At 59.4% G+C, this 19,141-nt stretch overlaps 1 protein-coding gene across 4 annotated transcripts in view; it reads left to right on the top strand.

Annotated features, from left to right (window-relative positions):
• The first annotated feature begins 10,498 nt into the window (after positions 1-10,498).
• NFATC1 (nuclear factor of activated T cells 1) overlaps positions 10,499-19,141 on the top strand; it is a 104,077-nt gene continuing 95,434 nt past the window's right edge. For 2 of the 4 annotated variants that reach the window (XM_044921056.1, XM_044921057.1), the window contains exon 1: positions 10,638-10,780. In XM_044921056.1, the coding sequence (XP_044776991.1) occupies positions 10,654-10,780 (127 nt within the window). In that variant the 5' untranslated portion in view covers positions 10,638-10,653. Of the gene's footprint in view, positions 10,781-14,765; positions 15,131-19,141 lie in introns of those variants that run through there. The other 2 variants (XM_044921058.1, XM_044921055.1) reach the window with 2 other exon arrangements.

Here is a 19,141-nt window from a genome sequence, read left to right as displayed (position 1 = left end):
CGGGGACCCCCTCCTGCCGGCTCGGCCCAGCACCCCAGCGTGTGGAGCGGCAGCAAGGCCAGGGTCGGCTGTGCGGCAGGGACGTGGGCGCCGGGGACAAAGGACCGTCCAGGGCCCTGCTTCGGCGCAGGCGGCTGTCCTGTGGGTGCTGCCGGCCGAGTGGGAAGGAGGCCAGGAGCCTGCGAGGCCCCAGCTCCCTGCTCTGCAGGCCGGGGGGGAGGGGCAGGGGAGGACCAGGGTCACAGGCACAGTAGGGGCTGTGGAGGGTGGCCCCACACCCAGCACTCGGCAACCTGGGGGCTCGGGGGGCCGTCACGTCAGGCTGTGGGGGCTGTGCGGCCTCTGATTCTGCGTCCCCTTGCTGACGCGGTCCACCCTCGCACCCCGAACCCCGCCCTCTTCCCGCCACCTGGTGCACGCTGGATTCTCACCGCAGCTTTCATGAGCTCTCCCTCCCCCCCTTGCCCCCTTGGGCATCCCCCACCCCAATTGTGACAAAATGGGAAGGAACGAAAATAGCAGGAGAGAAGCAGGTGACATCTGTCTGCTTCCCTGCGAGCCAGGTCGGGCCTCAGGGTCAGGTCGCCGGGGAGACGGGTGGGAAGGTGCTGCTGTGGAGCCCAGGGCATGGGTGCGAGGCCGCGTGCAGGGAGGCCCCCAAGCATAGAAGTCCGGTCAACGGGCAGCGGCCGCAGGAGGGTAATGAGGACCAGGACCCACAGGGACGCCACGGGCGCACCAGCCGAAGCGCCGGGGGAAAGCGTGGCGGTTCCTCACGGGCACGGTGGGGTCCAGCCCCTGACCGCCGGCATGTCCTCTGGGGGAGTCAAAGGCAGGGTCCCGGGGGATACCCGCACCCCCACGTCCACAGCAGCCGTCCCTCCGTGGCCTAGCGGGTGAGCGGAGGGCGGCATACTCGCTGTGGAATACGGGTCAGCCTTCAACAGGGAGGAATTAGCGCTGTAACGGGGCGGAGGGGGGCCGAGGAGCAAGAAGTCGAGGGCCGGGGCGGGGGCGTTCGTGTTCGGGGGAGGGCGAGGTGTCGGTTTGCAAAGGGAAGGGGTTCTGTGCATCACTGAACAACAACATCAATGTACTTAATGCCACTGAGCTGTACGCCCAAAATGGAAGATTATACCACGATTTTAGAAACCAGCCCCTGAGGGGCACTCTGGCGGCCTGAGTGCCCGAGGCCCCGTGGGGTAGGGTCCCGTGGCTGCCCTTGCCCAGAGCCCAGCCCCCCCCGCCCCCAGGCTCGGAAAGGATCCGTTCTCCCTCACAGGCGCTGCCCACCTACCCCCGGCGCTCCTGGGGGCCCTCACGGCCCGAGGCCACGGCCACGGCCACAGCCCCAGGCTCGCCGGCACACGGTGTGAAATGACACTGAGGGTCTCTGGCGGGATACTGCTTCCTGTGTCTAAGAAGAAAAGGCTGAAGCGGGCTTGTAAAAACCTGCCATCCGCTGGACATCAAATGGCTCTCACGCAGCATCTTGATGAGTTAAGTGTAAATGAATCAGAAGCACATGGATTAAATTTCCCTTGAAATTCAGTCTGGTTTAAAAATTAATGGAAAAAGTGCCTGGCAAAACTTGTTTAGAACTTTATTGAACCAAAAACACTTTAAAAATAGTTTGGGGAGTGGAGTGAACCCAAGTGGAGGCTGGGCTCCACGTCTTGGGTGGATTCCGCCCTGGTTCCCGGGGTCGGAGCCAGGACGCGGGAGGGGGCTCTGCCTGGGGGAGGGGGTCCTGCAGAGCCTCCCTCACGAGAACGGCTCCGCACAGAAAAAAGGAAGTCCTTTAGAATCGAAAAAGGAAAATAAGAAGACGAGCTTCCCTGTCTCAGGCTGACTCATTCAAGCGGACTCAGGCAGCCAACTAAGTAAGGAAAAAGTTACAACGTTGCCATTCGAAAACACTGAATTCACAGGTGCAAACCCCAAGTATTGCCAGAAACCAAAGATGTTACCTATTTCCCACCCGCCAGGTGGGTGACAGGCAGATGCCCAGCGTGAGGAAGTGGTTTGGGAGCCATGCCGGAGCCTTTTCTCTGGACGCGGCCAGAAGCGCCTGCAAGGACCCTCTCCTTCTGGGGCACGCGGAACAGAGGAGGCTGAGGCCCACAGAGCCCGGCGCCTTCCGCCTGCCGCTCACAGACGCCTCCAACTTCTAGAAATTAAGCCAAGCACAAGCGTGTGCGGCCTCCAGGGGCCTGCGGTCTGCCCCAGGCTGGCCGGGAGAGGAGAAGGGGGCCAGGGTGCCCCGGGGGCTCAGGGCAGACCCGCACCTGCCACGTGAGTGTCAGCTCAGCCCAAGAGAAGTCCAGCTGCCACGTGAGGCGTCTTCCTTGCTGAGTGGGCTCCGCCAGACCCAGGTGGGCACAGGAACAGGCAGAGGCATCCACACCGTCCACCTCCTGCCACTTCGTGGTGCCGTGCATCCTCACCCACCTCGGAAGCAGGGCCCCGTCCCCGGGACTGGCCGCGGCCACTTGCTGTGGCCTCCACAGCCTGGGGCTCCTGCAGCTGTGACGGAACCCCAAATCAGACCACACGGAGCAAGACGGAAGTTGTCTCCTCACCCCGGGGACACACTCGAGTAGGCTCTCAGGCCCTGCCGGCGGACCCCGCCATTCGGATGCTCAAACAGTGCGCAAACCCACCTCTGGAACTGTTTTCCTCCACGTCGGCCTTGGCTGGTGGTCGCTTCCCCAGGAGGTGCCTCGGAGCCACGGACCCACGGGCTCACCCCACACCCCCCAGAGGACGGGAACACGTCTTTCCAGTCGGTGCAGGAAGCCTGCGGGGAGCAGGAGGGGAGACCCCACGACCCCACGGGGACTGTGGGCTAGGCCTCCGGACCCCCCGGCAGAGGGCCGAGTTGATGTGGCGCCCGCGGCGGTGGCTGGTCCGGCAGTAAAGGTCGTGGTGGACGCAGAGGTGCCAGAGCCGGGGCGTCCGGGGAGGGTTGGGTGGGATACAGGCGTTCAGGGGATGGGGGCAGCACGGCAGGGCGAGGGTGGCGTCCTAAAGGAAATAAAAACCACCTGGCTGGGGCGCCTGGGTGGCTCAGATTGGTTAAGCGTCTGCCTTCGGCTCGGGTCCTGATCCCAGGGTCCTGGGATCGAGCCCCGCATCGGGCTCCCTGCTCGGCGGGGAGCCTGCTTCTCCCTCTCCCTCTGCCTCTCTCCCTGCTCATGCTCTCTCTCTCCCTCTCTCTCTCTCTCTGTATCTCTGTGGCCCAAATGAATAAATAAAAAAACCTTAAAAACCACCTGGCATTCGTGCTGGCTCCCTGAGGACACGGGGACAGATCACCACAAACCAGCAGAAATGTCCTGTGGCACTTCCCGAAGCTCCAGGTCACAGCCCAGCACGGCTGTAGGGAGGACCCTCCCCTGGCTCTTCCAGGCCCGGCGAGCTGGCGAGCCTCTCCCTCCGTGGGCTGTGCGCGCATCACTCCAGCCCTGCTCCTTGTCATGTGACCTTCTCCTTCCGTGTGCCTTCTCTTGCGGTGAGCACCGCGCTCACGGTGGATCGGGGCCCACCCGAATGCCCTGCTCTTAACTAATCACATCTGCAAAGACCCTATTTCCAAACAAGGTCCCGTTCGCAGAGACCAGGGTTAGGACTCCAACACATCTTTTTGGAGGACACAGTTCAACCCATGACCATATTGCTCTGAAATAACAAAACTTGTTGAGGGATTAGTACCAGCGGTCCCCGACGTGAGCGGTGCCCCTCACTTAGCCGCACAGAGCTGAAGACCTTCCTGGCGGCTCCCAGGCGTGTGCAGTGGGAATTCGAACTAGGCTGTTGTGGAGAAGCCACCAGGATGGGAGCCCGAGGCACGCCGCTGACCTCCTGGTGAAACTGAGGGATGTCATTTAAAACAAAAACAACCGTTTTGAGCCTCCCGAAGCCTTCCTAAGGGCAAACAGCAAATGAAACATCTATTCAAGAAAATCTATGCAAATCCATTAAGAAAGGCAAGAAGCACTGGTATTTGAACCAAGACGGCTCCAACCCCCAGCTCAGTGAGGAGACCACTCCAGAGACTGCGGCCAGGGTCACAGGGCCCCCTGCCCCTGCCCCCGCCAGAGGGCTTTCCTCCCAGAGGAGCAGGGCTGTGGGCTTCCCCACGCTGGGCCCCTGGGAGCAACGCCAGAGGCTGGACACTTTGGGAGGGGAGCAGCCTTCACTAAAATAATCCAGCCAGCCACTAAACAAACAAGGGAACGACAGTAACAAGCCCTAGACTGGTGGCCGGGGTTGGGGGGGTGCCCGAATCCAAAGTTGCTACAAAATATTATCTGAAATGTCCAGTTTCCAATAAACAATTATGAGGCATGCGAAGAAGCAGGAAAGCATGACACAGACATCAGGAAAAAAGCAGGAAAGAGAAGCTGCCTCGGAGAGTCCCAGATGTCGGGTTTCACAGAAAAGGACTCCGAAGTACCCACTACAGACGTGCGCACAACGCTGGGAGAAAGCCTGACTCGGAGTGAAGGGGTGCGTGACGATAACGTCACACGAAAGACGCTGTCAGTAAAGGGGCAGAAACCGTGAAAAAGAACCAAATGAAGATTCTGGAGCCAAGAAGCACTGTAACTAAAGGAAAAATTCACGAACGGGCAGAAGAAAGAACTGGTTTACTTGAAGATAGATCAGTCAAGGTTACGGAAGCGGAGAACAGGGAGAAATACAACGAAGAAAAACGCAGGGAGTCCCGCAAGAACGACAGCATCAGCGGCACCAACTTTGGCGGTGGGGGAGAGAAACGAGAAGAACTTTGCCGAAGACTGGCGGCCGATTTCACAAATCTATCGCCAAGAGTAGCCCTCATATCCAGGACGCGCGGCGGAGGATAAACGCGGAGACCCACAAGCTCACACGTCGCTGTACAAATGCTGAAAATCAGACGCGGAGAAAATCTTAAAAGTAGCAAGAGAAGAATGTGTCACTTACAAGGGACTAACGGTGGCTTCTCGGCAGAGACCGTGCCGTGGGTGACGCATTCAGGGCGCTCAAAGGGAGAAAGTCCTGTCAGCCAAGAACGCTACAGTCAGCAAAGCCATCTTTCAAAAATGAAGGGAACGAAGTCTCTCCCAGCTTAAAAAAAAAACCACAAAACAACACAGAATTTGTTGCCAGCACGCAGGAAAGGACACTCTTCAGGCTGAAAGCAGGTGCCCCGGACAGAGACTGCGTCCCCACGGAGGAACAGACTGCCCGTGAAGGTGACTGCAGAGCACGACAGTGCAGACTATTTCTCCTTTCTCCTATAAGCAATTCAGAAGGCAGCTCTGTAAACCAACGTGTCTGTGACGTAACCTTGGGCCTATAATTATTGACAACACAAGGACGTGGGTGGGGCAAAGCTGGGTCCTGCTCAGGAAGTGCATCCAGACGGAGAAGTCACACAATTACAGGTATTGTCAGTTCCTAACATCACTGCTCGCACCATATGTAACAATCGAAAACAAGGGGAAAGAGAATAAACCTACCTAGGACTAGTGTTCATACCCATCACTGGGATTAAGTTGGTATAAATCTCAAGTTGATTGTGATTAAAATGCTACATCAGAAAAGAGTCAGGGCACCTGGGGTTAAGCGTCCACCTCTTGATTTCGGCTCAGGTCTTGATCTCAGGTCATGAGATCGAGCCCCACTCGGGCTCTGCTCAGCGGGGAATCTGCTGGAGATTCTCTCTCCCTCAGCCCCTCCCCCCTTGCACGCGTGTGCTCGCTCTCTCAAATAACAAATGAAACTTTAAAAAAAAGTCACTTAGGCTTTAAAAAAAGCAACAAAGGGGGGACAGAAGAACAAGAAAGATATAAGAAAAGCAGACAAAAAACAGTAATAAAGCAGGTGTAAATCCAACTCTATCAATAATGACATTAAATGTAGATCGATCAAACGAGCCAATCAAAAGGCAGAGACGATATATCAAATGGACCAAAGCAAACAAACAAACAAAAACCCCACGATCCAACTTTAAGGAGGAGACAGGAGGTGCATTTTGGGTTCAAAGGCACAAATGGACCAAGAGGGTGGAAAAGGTGTATCATACAAAAAGCAGCAGGACACGAGCTGCAGAGGCTCATTCTGATGTCAGACAAAATGGATTTTAACACAAAAAGTGTAATTAAAGATGAAGAGGGATGTTTGATAATGATAAAAGGGCCAACCCATCAGGAAAACACAACAGAGCTCCTAAATACATGAAACAAAGCTGAGGGAAAGAAGAGAGAAACAGAGTCACGCACTAGGAGCTGGAGACGCCAAGATCCCACTTTGCACGTGGTTCTAGCAAACACACCCAAGCCCAGCAAGGAGACAGGAGACCTGAACTGCAGCACAAACCAGTGAGGCCTGTGGGATAGCAGGAAACACATCCTTTTCAAGGCGATGGAAGATTCTCCAGGCTATAAAACAAGCAGGCGCCTAAGGCCATCGCACAAGGAAGTGAGAGAGGGCTATGGAGATGGGGCCAAGGCTTGTGAGGGAGGTGATGAGGACTCTGGGCAGATGGGGCAGGTGAATTGGAGGAAGGTTCTGGAGATGGGCTAAATACCGGTGGAGAGAGAGGACTCCAAGTCCTAGGAGGTGGGTACCAGGGACAGAGACTGGTTCCTGGTGAGGAGTCCCTGCTCCAGGTGTGGAGGGTGACGATCATCAGGTGCCATGCTGGACGGTGTGGCTTTGACCCTGATGCCCTGGGCAAGTGTCCAGGGGAGGGAAGTGGACTGATTCATTGATGACTGAGGTTTTAGATCTGCTGCTGGTGCCTGGACTGGGTAGTCAGGCTGAGTTTGGGCAGGGAGACCAATAAGAAAAGGCCTCTGCCATGTCTCAGAGAAATGGAGTGGATTAAAGGATACTTTGCAAGTCAAAGCCCAGGGTAGAGTCTCAGAACCCTGAATTCGTGGATCTCCGAGAATACCTACACTAGAAAGGAAGGTCTGAATGTGCTGACACAGATGTCTAATCAAAGGGAACTCCTTCTCTCTCAACTCCAGTGCCAATGGTGAGACTTGGCTGCACTGGCGTTTTTAAAAATCTCAGCCCTTTACTTAAAAGTAAATAACCCCTCCATAGTTCTGATTTCTTAATAATGCCCATCTCCACGCTCCAGCTCGATGTCAATTCCCCAAGCACACTTCCTGGCATCTCTGATCAGCCCAGGTGCATCCTCCCTGCGGGTTAGAGGGTGCCGTCAGGAAGGACCCACACCTGCCTGTGGAGAGGGGCCAGAGGCTCCCTGTTCCTCCATGGAGAAGTTCAGCCCCTGCTCTGCTTTGGAATGTGCATCCAGCAAGGACAGAGCACTCACACTTCACTCGGGGTGTCTGAGGTGACGTCCAGGGGCAAGAAGCAGCACCTGCTTGTCCAGTTGAGGAACAGGAAGAAAGGGCCAGAACACTGGCCCACGAGCCTCTGCCCCGGGCAGCCTGTGCCGAAGCCGCCCCAGAGGTTGGAGCCCCCGGGGCCAGGCGCGTCTCCCAGGCGGGAGGACAGCAGTGGCGGGCAGCGCAGCCCCAGCCAGCCGAGCTCTGTGGGGTCCTCCTGACCCTGTCCCGGAGCCCCGACAGTACAGCCCGCGCCTCCATAGCTCTTGGGCTTAAACCCAGAACCCAAGCAAGAGGATCGCCCGGGGCTCTAGAAAACATTGAGCAGGGTGGATGACACTCCAGGGCGCTCCAAGAGAAAGGATTTGGCATCCAAAGGGATTTTGAAAATGGTGAGCTTCTCTGGGTGTATTCGCCCCAATAATCCGCAGAAACAACAGTAACCTAAAAATAGTCTTGTTTTCTGTCCTAAGCTCCTTTTAACTTCGTTAGTCATCACCAATCCTTAAAATAAAACCCGTGTAACGTCTCTCCTGGTAGCAGCTATAAACACACCCCGAGAGGAGGCCGAGGACCGAGAGGGGCGAAGGCGAGCGCAGGGCCGCGGCCGCGGGACCGAGGCCGGTGGCCCCGCGGTGGCCGCGGGAGCCGCCCGAGGCGGACACGGGGGCGCGCTGGCCTCGGAGCTGCCGCCGCCTCCGGAACTCCCTGCGCCCTGGCGCACCGCCACCGTGGTCCCGGCAACGGCATTAAACACAGGGAAACAGACGGGGATTCCGTCACCGGGCGGGGGAATAAGGAGGGTATTGAGAGCAGACAGGAAAGGAGCTTTTCTGGATGGAGTGAAAATTATTTATGAAAGAGGAGGAGGAGGAGGAGGAAGAGGAAGGGACGCGGAAATGGGGGGGAGGTAGAGGAAGAGGAGGGGGGGGGGGAGGGGGCGGGGGAGGAGCCCGTGGGCCAGGCGGGCTCCAGGCTCGGGAGGCCGGGCTGGGCGCGGGTGACAGCGCGGGTGGGGCGGGCAGGAGGGGATGGGAGTCAGTCACTATTTTACTACAACTTGCCTGACCTCCCTGTCCTCCTCCCCGCCCCAGGTGCGGGGCCACTAGGACCCGCGGCAGCACCCTCTTTGAAGGGGCGGGGCGAGGGCGGGGCAAGGGCGGCGCGGCCCTGGCGCCCCCTGGCGGCCTCCCACGCAGGATGCGCGCCCCTCCCCCTCCCAGCCTCAGCGCCTTCGCGGGGTCCCCCAGCCTCGCGCATCCCGAAGCGGTCCCCCCAGTTTCAGCATCCTCGCGGGGTCCTCCGGGCCTCGGGCATCCCGAAGGGGTCCCCCAGTCTCAGCATCCCCGTGGGGCCCCCCGGGCCTCGGGCATCCTGATGGGGTCTCCCCAACTTCAGCATCCTCGTGGGGTCTCCCTGGATCTCAGCGTCCTCGCGAGGTTCCCTCCCACCCCAGCTATGGTATCCACCCGGGGTCACCTTCTCCCTGGGTCTGGGGCACCAAGGCACCTGCCAGGCCCAGTTCACCGCGTGGGAGCAGATCTACAGGTAGGGACACCTAGAAAGTGTCCCTGCAGCCACCCAGACACCCGTGAGTGCGCGGCGGCCCCGTCCCCCCCCCCCGCCCCCGCCGCCTGGCCGAAGACGTAGGTGGAAAGAGGGATTTCAGTTCTGACCCCAGCGTGCTGGATAACTCTATAGACGGTGGTGGTGACGTGGGCACCGCTTCCGCTGGGCACCGTCCTAGTCCTATTACTAATATGGCACCGATTAACCAGCGAAACTCAGCGGATGGGTCAAATGTTGCACCCCCCCCCATTCCCCCAGGTCCCGCGGCATGGAGGCATCTGGGGCATCCACAGGCGTCCTGCAGGCCTCCTGGGTCCCCGCGGCAGACACAACTTTGCTTTTGGGGTCATTTGAAACCACATAAGGGTGTCGTGCAGTAGATTTATGATTTTTATACACCAGACATTTTAACCGCCCTAACGCTCCAACCCCTTGCATCCAAGGCCAACACGAAAATACGGTCCGGTTTTGGCAGGGGAACTGCGCCGAGGAGAGGCAGGAGGTTTTGAGAAGTGTAAAGTGAACCGGACGGCGTTGGGGAGGCTTTCCCCGAGACCAGCTCTCAATCTCAGACCCCTCCCCCATCGGTTAGAAGCCCCGAAGTCGCGCCTTAAAGTGCCCCAGGCCCTCCCGGGGCGGCCGGGCTAGCGGCTGGGAGCCCGGGGGCGCTGCGCTCTTGGTTCTCCCCGACCCCCCACCCCCACCCGCGAGCTCACGCAACAGGCAATCTGGGTCGCTCAGATATTTACAGAGTAAAAATGACAATAACTCCACGTCCCAGGACTGCCATGCAATCTGTTAGTAATTTAGCGGGATGGGAATTTCCTTTCTCGGGCCTGCCAGTGGAAGCGCTTTTCCAAATTTCCACAGCGGGGGAAGCCTGCGATTTTACATAATGACTTCAGCATGCAGGGCTCTCTAGGCCCCCCTCGTCTCCTGCTCCTTCCGCCCCCTCATTAAAGCGGAGTGTGACTCCCTTAGGACACGGGCCGGACCCCGGCGTCCGGGCCGGTTCGTTCTCCGGCTGCGCCCGAGTCGCACCCCGTGCGCCCCTGCCCTCCGCGTGCGCCCCCGCCGACCCCCGTGCGCCCCCGCCCTCCGGGTGCGCCCCTGGTCGCCCCCCGTGAGCCCCTGCAGCCTCCCGCGCGCCCCCGTCGGCAGCGTGAGCCGCGGCCCGCCCCCAGTGCGCCCAGCGGGCCGGGCGAGAAGCGGCCCGGCGCGGGGAGGGCAGGAGCTCGGCGACTTGTCCTCCGGGCCCTGCGCCGGCTCGGGCGGGGGCGTGATGTCACGGCAGGGAGGGGGCGCGGGAGCGGCCGGGCCGGCGGGGAGGCGGGGGAGGTGTTTTCCAGCTTTAAAAAGGCAGGAGGCAGAGCGCGGCCCTGCGTCAGAGCGAGACTTAGAGGACTCCGAACTCGCCGGCACAGTTACCGCGCCGGATCCGGCGGCCGGGCGCGGGCACCGGGGCGCGGGAGCACACCTCCGAGCCCCCGCCACCCCGCCACCAAGCTCGCGTCCCAGGGCCGCGGCTGGGCCCGCCACGCGCGCACAAGCCCCTCAGTGACAGTTCTCCCGGGCGGGCGGCGCTGAGCCGGGCCGGCGCGCGTCGGCTGGGGAAGAGGTCTGCCTTCCCGGGAGACCTGGCCGGGGCGGCGGCGCCGAGCGCCCGCTCCTCCCGCTCCCCCTCTCGCTCTTCCTGCTCCTCCTGCTCCCCGCCGCCGCCGCCGCCGCGTGGATGCCAAGTACCAGTTTTCCAGCCCCTTCCAAGTTTCCACTCGGCCCTCCGGCTGCAGTCTGCGGGAGCGGAGAAACTTTGGGGCCCGCGCCGCCCTCCGGCGGCACCATGAAGTCGGCGGAGGAAGGTAAGCCGGCGAGGCCGCCCCCCGCCGCGGGCCCCCGCGCCCGCCGCCCGCGCCCCGCGGGGTCCCGGCCGGGGCTGGGCGAGCAGGCGCGGCCAGGGTCTGCCGCCGGGAGGGGCGCGGGCGGCGGGCGCGCGGCACAGATTGGGAAGCGGTGTCCCCCTGGTGTTTCCCCAGAGCAGCCCTGATTTTGAGCGCGCCTTCTTGCCAATAGGTGTCTCCTCTTCTCCAGCGCTGAGCGCAGCCTCGCGGCGGATCCGCGGCCGAAACTCAGTTCAAACGCAGGCGGTCTGGGGACCGGGCGAGGTTAGGGCCGTCACAACCACAAGAAACGCTTTGCGATGAAGTGAGGTTTCTTTGGGAACGAAGCCGGGCCGGTTTCTTCCCCAGAGGGGCAAGGCCACCCTGTGGTTTCGGAGGCCAGCCACACGACGTGAAGTGGGGGGTCTGCGCCCCTCCCCGAGCTCTGCCGGTGGCGGAGTCTCTCCCCGTCCCGGGGGCTGTCAGGCTGGTGGCTCGACCCGCAGGACTAAGGGCATCAGATGTGCTGTCTGGACACAGCCCCTAATTCAAGCCATTTTGCAACCTCATAGACGTGAGTTCCAGCCGTAGAAAGTGATTCAGGACAGCGTGAAAAGGGACCGCCAAGTTTCAAGCCGCTTGTTGGTAGTCACGAAGGTGCATAAGTGTCTGTCCCAAAGCCACTCCTGACAGTGAGCCTCGCAGAGTCCCCTCACCCCACCCACCTGGCTGAGCAGCCTGGAGCACCTCCCGGGTATGCTCCTGCAGGCGTCTGAAAACAGCCTCCGGAAGGGGCGACCGACATCCCGGTTAGGGATCGGGATAGCAAATACGCCCCAGAAACTGGGAGACATCTTTCCAAATGCCTCATCAGTGCGGGAGGATTTTATTTAAATTATTTTAAGAAACCTGGCAAACTTGCCAGTGTGTAGTGAGGACTATTTTCTGAGGGCAGACAGGCTTCTGGGGAGCAGCCGCTTCCGGCACCTTCCTGCTAAGGGCCCCCAGTGGCCCTAGAACTGCTCTCCTCGAAGACGGGCAGCTTGGAGAAAGTCCTTGTCCCTAACCAGGATGAGCCCCAGGTGTACCCTCAATAAAAGGAGATCAGTTATTTTCTCCATATTTTGTATCAGTGAAGGAAGAGGTATGTTTCTTACCATTTCATCCCAGTTTAGGAAATATTTAAATGTAAGCATCAGGTAATATTTATGGGACGAGCTCTTGCTATTAGAACAATTTCTTAAAAATGTGCTGAGGTTTTGGTCTTAACTTCTTGGACACCTTTTTCAAAGTCTGCCCACATATTTTTTTTTTAAAGATTTTATTTATTTATTTGAGAGAGAGAGAATGAGAGACAGAGAGCATGAGAGGGAGGAGGGTCAGAGGGAGAAGCAGACTCCCTGCCGAGCAGGGAGCCCGATGCGGGACTCGATCCCGCGGGACTCCAGGATCATGACCTGAGCCGAAGGCAGTCGCTTAACCAACTGAGCCACCCAGGCGCCCTGCCCACATATTTTTTTAACACTGCTTTAAAAAATGCAGGTCTTTCAAAGTTTAGATTTCTTGACTTGAACAGTCGGTGGTCCAGCCCGCAATAATCTCTTCTTTTACAAGAAAAAAACCATCTATGGGGTGCTGGTGATTCTTCCTGTTTCCTACTTAAGAAAGTGCATTTGAAAGGGCCTCTGCAGAGGTAGCGCCCAGGTGCACTGAGTAAACTTGGTGAATGTGGGGATGTTTTCTAAAAGCTGCAACATTAGGCAACAGAAAGTGTGATGGAGTCCTTCCCAGACCCAGGCTGAGGGGATGAGAGGCGCGCAGCTCCTGCAGGTCAGCGCCTGCCTGGCCGGGCGCTGGGGGACGTGATCTGTCCTCTCCCCAAGGCCTGACTAAGGCATCAGCTGCCCATGTGAGAATGTGCTCGATGCCCCAGCACTTCCCTCGAGTCTAATGAGCATCTGGGTTGAAGCTCATTAAGCACTGTTGTTTCTGAAGGCCTTGTGCTTGTTTTTCCGCGTGGAGAATGCAGAGAAATGCAAGGCCTTGTAGGTAGCCACCCACCCACCCATTCCGAGGTTGCTCCACACAGAATGCCCCGGGGCTCTCCAGAGCAGAACAAAGCGCGCTCTGTTCTCCCGACACTTAACTTCATGGCCTTGTTTCCTAATCCAGATTAGAAAAGGCCGCGGTGCTAGCGCCCTGCTCACACCCAGCGCGGGGGCTCTGTGCGCCGTGAACACCCGCAGCCGCCGAGAGGAAGCGCCAAGCTAAACATCTTCATCGGGACAGGAGCGTCTGCTGAATTGGCAGTAGCTCCAAACCCGGTACCAGTTGAAAGGCTTGGCAGTGCTGGCGGGGGGCGGGGGGGGGGTGGTTGCTGGTGAGAGGAGCAGTTAGAAAACTGGCCTGCGCATCTGGCTACTTTGGTTGGGGATCTGAAACCAGGTTGGGGGCAGCTCAGCCTTAGGCAGAGCGGGGGCTGAGCCCCCATCCCCGTGGCCAGGTGGGAACTGGGTGGGCACCTGTGCATGCAGAAGTGTGAACCCACTTGCTCTCCAACCTTGAACAAAAAGCTGTAGTCTACAGTGATGTCAAGGGCTGTTACTTCCATGTAAATTTTTGGTGGGGATTAGAGGCGGCTTCGGGGAAAACAACTGGAAAGAGAAAATGAAGTGCTGCTTTTCAACAGAACAGACTCTATTTGCCCGAAGGTCAGCAAAAAAGCTAACTAAAACACAACAACCCTCCAACATATATCTCAAAGTGAGGACTATTATTAGAAACTAAATCAGGCCAAAGTGAACCATAGTTTATCACTGGAGAAAACCAGCCATTTGCAAAGGGTCCTGGGAGAGAAGCATGGTGGGGGGGGCAAGTGATTTGCAGGTTATTTGCTTCCGGAAAGAGCAATACCCGCAGGGCCAAAGGGCCTGCAGGGCAGAAAAGAGGGCGCGTGCTCATTGGCAGCAGAGTGCAGAAATGGACGTCTGTACCACCCTTTTTCTCGAGTCCCATGAAGTCGTCCCCCCTGCTGTTCCAGATGTTGGTTGCGCATGGTGCCAAGACACTGGGGACAGTCAGAGCAAACAGCTGGGAGAAAGAACGTAAGGCAAGAATAGTGCCGGGAGGGGCCTTTACCGACCGTTTGCTGTGGCCAGGCTGCTCTGTGTCCTAGCCTTGGGTTTGGATGCCCGCGCACTCAACCTTTGAAAACTCTGCAGTTACCTGCGGACACGTAGGAGAGTGGACGTGAATCTTAAGAAGTTGCGGGGCCAAAGTGAACGGTGTTCCAAGGAAGCCCCGTGGCAGGTGCGCGCTGGCCTGGAAGGAGGACGCCAGAACTCAAAGCGCGGTGGCTGCGGCCGGCTGCGAGCACCAGCGCAGCTCCACAGTGCGAAGGAGAGCACTTCCAGTCCCTACGGGGACTCCCATTTTCTTGGCACTTTCGGGTGATATGTTTAGCTGTGGGGGCTGGGAAATGGTACGTTGCTTGTTCCCAGCGGCAGAGCAGCTTATAAAGCCAGCCGGGCTGTCCGCTGGATTGCGTGTCCGCGCTCGGGCGGACGTGCATGTTGTAGACTCAGGCACCAACCAAGACGCGCTAACTGCTCACTCCAGAAGAGGCCCCGCGGTCTGAAACCCTTTTACACAAACTCAGTAGGCTCGGGTGCAGCCGGCCCTCTCTCTGGGAGTCAGTCTCGATCTTTGCGCCACTTGGGGCCGCGCGGGTGTGCGGGGCGCGGGCGGGGGTCCCACCCACAGGCTCTCGGCCCGCCCCCCGCCCCGGGGCCGCCGGGGCGCGGGCCGGGGTGCTCGTGGACCCCCGGGCGCGGGCGGGGGACGCGAGCGAGCCGCGTGCGCCCCGGCTGCCCGGAGAGTTTATTTAAAACTCGGAAGCCCGCGGCCGGCGAGCGGCTTGTTTATGTCAACCCGGAAACAGCAGGGGGGCGGGGGAGGGGCGCGGGCGGGAGTCACGTTACCCGGGGACGCGCGGCCGGGCGCCCGGCGTAGCCGAGCCCGGGGCGGCGCGACCACAGGTGCGGCGGCCGGGGCCCCGAGTCGGGCCCCGACCCCGACCCCGACCCCGACCCCGACCGACCCTGACCCGGGGTCCCGGCCCCTGACTAGGCCAGGACTCCGGCCCCCGAAACCCCAGACCCCGACCTAACCCGGCCGGGACCTTGACCCCAGACCCCGGACCCGAGCCCCTCCGCGGACCCCAACCCGACCTGGCCCGTCCCAACATGACAGGGCTGGAGGAGGACCAGGAGTTCGACTTCGATTTCCTTTTCGAGTTTAACCAGAGCGATGAAGGCACCGCTGCTGCCCCAGGTGGGTCCGCGCGGGGCCTGGGAGCGGGGGGCGCGGGCGAGGGGTGCAGGGCCGTGGAGTGCTGTGTGCGAGCCTGCAGGGCCGGGGCTGCAGGGCTGGCGACGGGGCGGGGTATAGAGGCGCAGGGCCCCGGGGACGCAGGGGCGGGAGTGCGGTTTGGACGTGCAGGATCGGGGGGTGCGGGGACCTGGGGTGGTGTCTGGGGTTGGGGTGCAGGGCCTGAGGTATAGGAGCAGGGGTGCAGGGCACAGAGGTGCAGGGCCCCCGGGGGTGCAGGGGTCTGGGCCTGGGGGTGCAGGAACCAGATGAAGTCAGGGCCGGCTGGCCTGGGGGTGCCCTGCCTCCAGGACCCTGGGGAACCTACTAAGAGGGATCAAGTGTAATGGGGAGTTGTGGGTGAGTGGGAAAGGCCAGCGCTCTGGTGTGTTGCTCAGTGTGGACGTCGGGGTCAGAGAAGTCAGGTCCCCTGCCTGTGGGTCACACGTGTGTGGGGTCTGTCGAGCAGTCCTGCTGGAGGGCTGTCTACTTCAGGCTGCTGACACCAGGGGACACGAGTGTCCAAGGCCCTGGACTTGGACACTGTCGAGGGACAGGTGGTGAGCGGCCATTGCCAGAGGGCAGGAGGCCATGGAGCCCCTCCAGACCTGTCCCTGAGCACCCTTGTGCCCCTGGCCCCTCCCAGAAGCAGCGTTAAGTGGAACCAGCCCTCAGGGGCTCGGAGCCTTTTTCTCTTTCATTTTCTCTTCCCTGCAAAAATAAAGGTTTCAGTTAAACAACAAATAAAGGAAACCTCCAGGCTTCTGGAGTGGATGCTCTTGAGTAAGGGTGTGAGCTACTGAATAATCCCAGCCAGCTCGGGCGGCCGTGTCTGCGGGGTTGGGTCCGGGTAGGGGAGACCCCAGCGCTGGCCCCCCACCTCTCCTTTCTGTCCTGCCCACGTGGCGGAGAGTGAGGAAGCTGCCCGCGGCACACTTGGCTCGCACAGGACGGCGTCTCTGTGGTGATTGTATAATATTTTCCATGTCGTTCACCACCCCTCTTTTAAAAACTGTAACGTCCTGTTCATTTTTAAAAAATAAACGTTCCAACCAGGCAGAGGCTGCCTGAATTTTGTTATCCGTACCCCAGCTTCGTCTTCGGCGGCTGTGGGTCTCCAGGCCTCCGGGGTCGGCGGGAGCCAAGGCAGTTGTCTGGACCGGGATGGAAGTGGAGAAGTGGTCCCTGAGGCCTTCTTGCTTTCCTGCCCGGGTCCGGCAGTCGGTGCTGCTCCCTCGGAGCGTCCCATCAGAGGATTTTCATCCCCCGGGCTCCGTCCTCTTAGCAGGTGTCTAGTGAGAGGCGCGAGGTGAAGACCACTGTATGGTGTGAGAGCCTGTCTGGACGGGCCTCCCTCTGCGGTCCTGGGCCCTGTGGCTCTCAGGGACCATTCCTGCGCCCTCAGGGCTGCTGCCATGCTGGAAGGCTGGCGTGCACAGGACACAGGCTCTCTGTGGCTTCCGTGACTGGGGGCTCCCAGAGCCGGGGAGGGCCTCACCGCCTCCTTGTGCCTCCCAGAATGTCTACTCCGAACTCCTAACTGATCCATGAGCCAGTAACATTCTTAAGGCTGCCTTTAATCATCTTGGCTAAGTTGGTGCCCTAGCCCCAGGCTCCCGGGGGGGGGGGGGGGCACAGTCCAGTGAAAGCCTCCTTCAGGAAGGCCTCCAGGATCCGGGCGCCTGGGGCCCAGCATTCACCAGGCTCTGGGAGAAGGGAGGCCTCGGGCAGCTTGGAGACAGCTCTGGGCAGAGGAGGCCAGGCAGAGAAAAGAAAGGCTTCTTCCCCTTGTCGTGTGTTAGAAATTGCTAGAAAACACTCATTTTTTAACATATTTTTCTGAGAGATATTCACATTTTCTTCCTTCATTTTATTAAGATTATTTTTTAAGAGCAGTTTTAGGGTCACAGCAGAATCCAGAGGAAGGTAGAGAGCTCTCCCCTAGACCCCCTGCCCTGACACACCTCAGTTGCCCCGTCATTTAACACCTGCCCAGAGTGCAGCACCTGTTAACTGCGCGGGACCTCCGTGGACGTGCCATTTTCGCCCACAGTGGACAGTAGGGCTCACTCTTGGCGGTGTGAGTGCATTCGGGCTTTCCCAAACGCACGATGTCACGTATCCGGCGTAACACTACCTACAGAGGAGACTCACCGCCCTGGAAATACCCCGTGCTCGGCCTGCACCTCCCTCCTTCCCCCCCAGCTCCCGGCCACCACGGGTCTGTACTGTCTCAATGGTTCTGCCTTTTCCAGAACGTCTTAAGTTGGAGTCTTGCAGGACGGAGCCTTTTCAGACTGGCTTCTTGCACTTAGTGAATCGCACTCCAGTTTCCTCTGTGTCTTTTCCATGGCTTGTAGCTCATTTCTGTTTAGTGCTGAGCAATATCCCATTGTCTGGATGCACCACAGTGTATGAATCCATCACCTTCCGAAGGGCGTCTGCAGTTGCTTCCGGGTTTTGGCGATTATTAGTGCAGTCTCTTCTTTTTGTTTTTATTAATTATAATATTGTATTGTAATTATTAAATATCAAGTTAATTATCACGTTGCTGTATTAAGTTGTTACATTAAATTCTCCAGCCCTTAATGGATGATGGCTTCACGTTATTTCTGGAATGAGCCTGGATATAAATAAGTGAACGGGTGACTCACGCTGAGTCGGCCCGTGAAGCAAGGTAACACGGCCTTATAGATTATACCGCACACGGGGTCAGGCACTCTGTCCAAGGACACGGGAGCCCTGACCACGGCGGCCGTGCTCACTGGCGTCTGTCACGGTCCCCCGGGGCTGTGAGCGGCGTCCTCTGCTGCGAGGAGTCAGTGCGGGGGGAGGGGTGAGGGGAGCCTCTGCGCACATGGTCACTCCCGTCACTGCGTCCCCCCTCAGGCCTGTGGCACCCCCAGGGGTCGCGTCTTCCCTGGGGCTTCAGGGCTGGAGTCCGTCCTTTCCACAGTGCTCGGCAGCAGCAAATAGAAACCGTTAGTTGAGAGAAAGAAAAGTGAATTTTTAATAATTTGCCCCAGGGCTGGGCGAGAGTGCTGTTTGCTCTCCCAGGGCCACCTCGTGTCCCCGAGGCCACAGGCCTGGAACCCCGTGGGCAGAAGGCTGGCTGGGCGGAGGGCGTCCCTCTCCGGAGAGGAGGGGACAAGGAGGCCCGTCCCTTCAGTCTCAGGAAATAGCTGCTCGCTGTGGGCTGGGAGGCGGGCGTGGTCCTGCTTCCCACCGCGCTCCTATGTTCTAAGCGATTTTTGGCCCCAAAGCTGCCAGGGCTGTTGCCCTGGCAACTCGGGAGGAAGTTGGCCAGGCCTCTGGGTCGGAGCTGGACTGTCCCCAGCAGACAGGCCGCCTCACGCCCCGAGAAGGCAGGTCTGCAGCTGGGCGCCGCGGGCGGCCCGTCCAGTTCACGCAGAGAGGGGGCGTCTTTCGAGGGACCTTTATTCCTGACTCCGTGCCCAGCAGTGTGTCGGTGATGGGAGGAGACCGGGGTCTCTGGTGCCGGGGACTCGGGGAGGGTGGGCCCTGCACCCAAGCAGGAATCTCGGGGGGCACCCTCCACTTGCGGGACAGGCATCCACACGTGTCCTATGGGCAGTCTACCCCTACAGTTTGTCCCAAAGTTCCAGAGATGTTCTATCCAGGATGGTTATTTGTAGGACATTTTAATTTTGTATCTTTATCAAGGAGCACTGCAGCTGATAACAAACAACTTGGATGTTTTTTAGTTCTTCAAAAACAGGGAATGAGAAGGTGGAGGCCTGAGGTGACAAGATGTGTGTAGAGGATGCCGTCAGGGCACCCCGTGAGCTGTGCTGTGCAGGGGGGTGCAGGGGGGTGCCGTCAGGGCACCCTGTGAGCTCTGCTGTGCAGAGGGGTGCAGGGGGGGCACCGTCAGGGCATCCCTTGAGCTCTGCTGTGCAGGGAGGCGCCGTCAGGGCACCCCGTGAGCTCTGCTGTGCAGGGGGGCATTGTCAG

The sequence above is a fragment of the Neomonachus schauinslandi genome, chromosome 14 (genome assembly GCF_002201575.2).
Source record: "Neomonachus schauinslandi chromosome 14, ASM220157v2, whole genome shotgun sequence".
Taxonomy (NCBI): Eukaryota; Metazoa; Chordata; class Mammalia; order Carnivora; family Phocidae; genus Neomonachus; species Neomonachus schauinslandi.
Note: the sequence above shows the minus strand (reverse complement) of the source record. Positions and strands in the feature narration are given on the sequence as shown.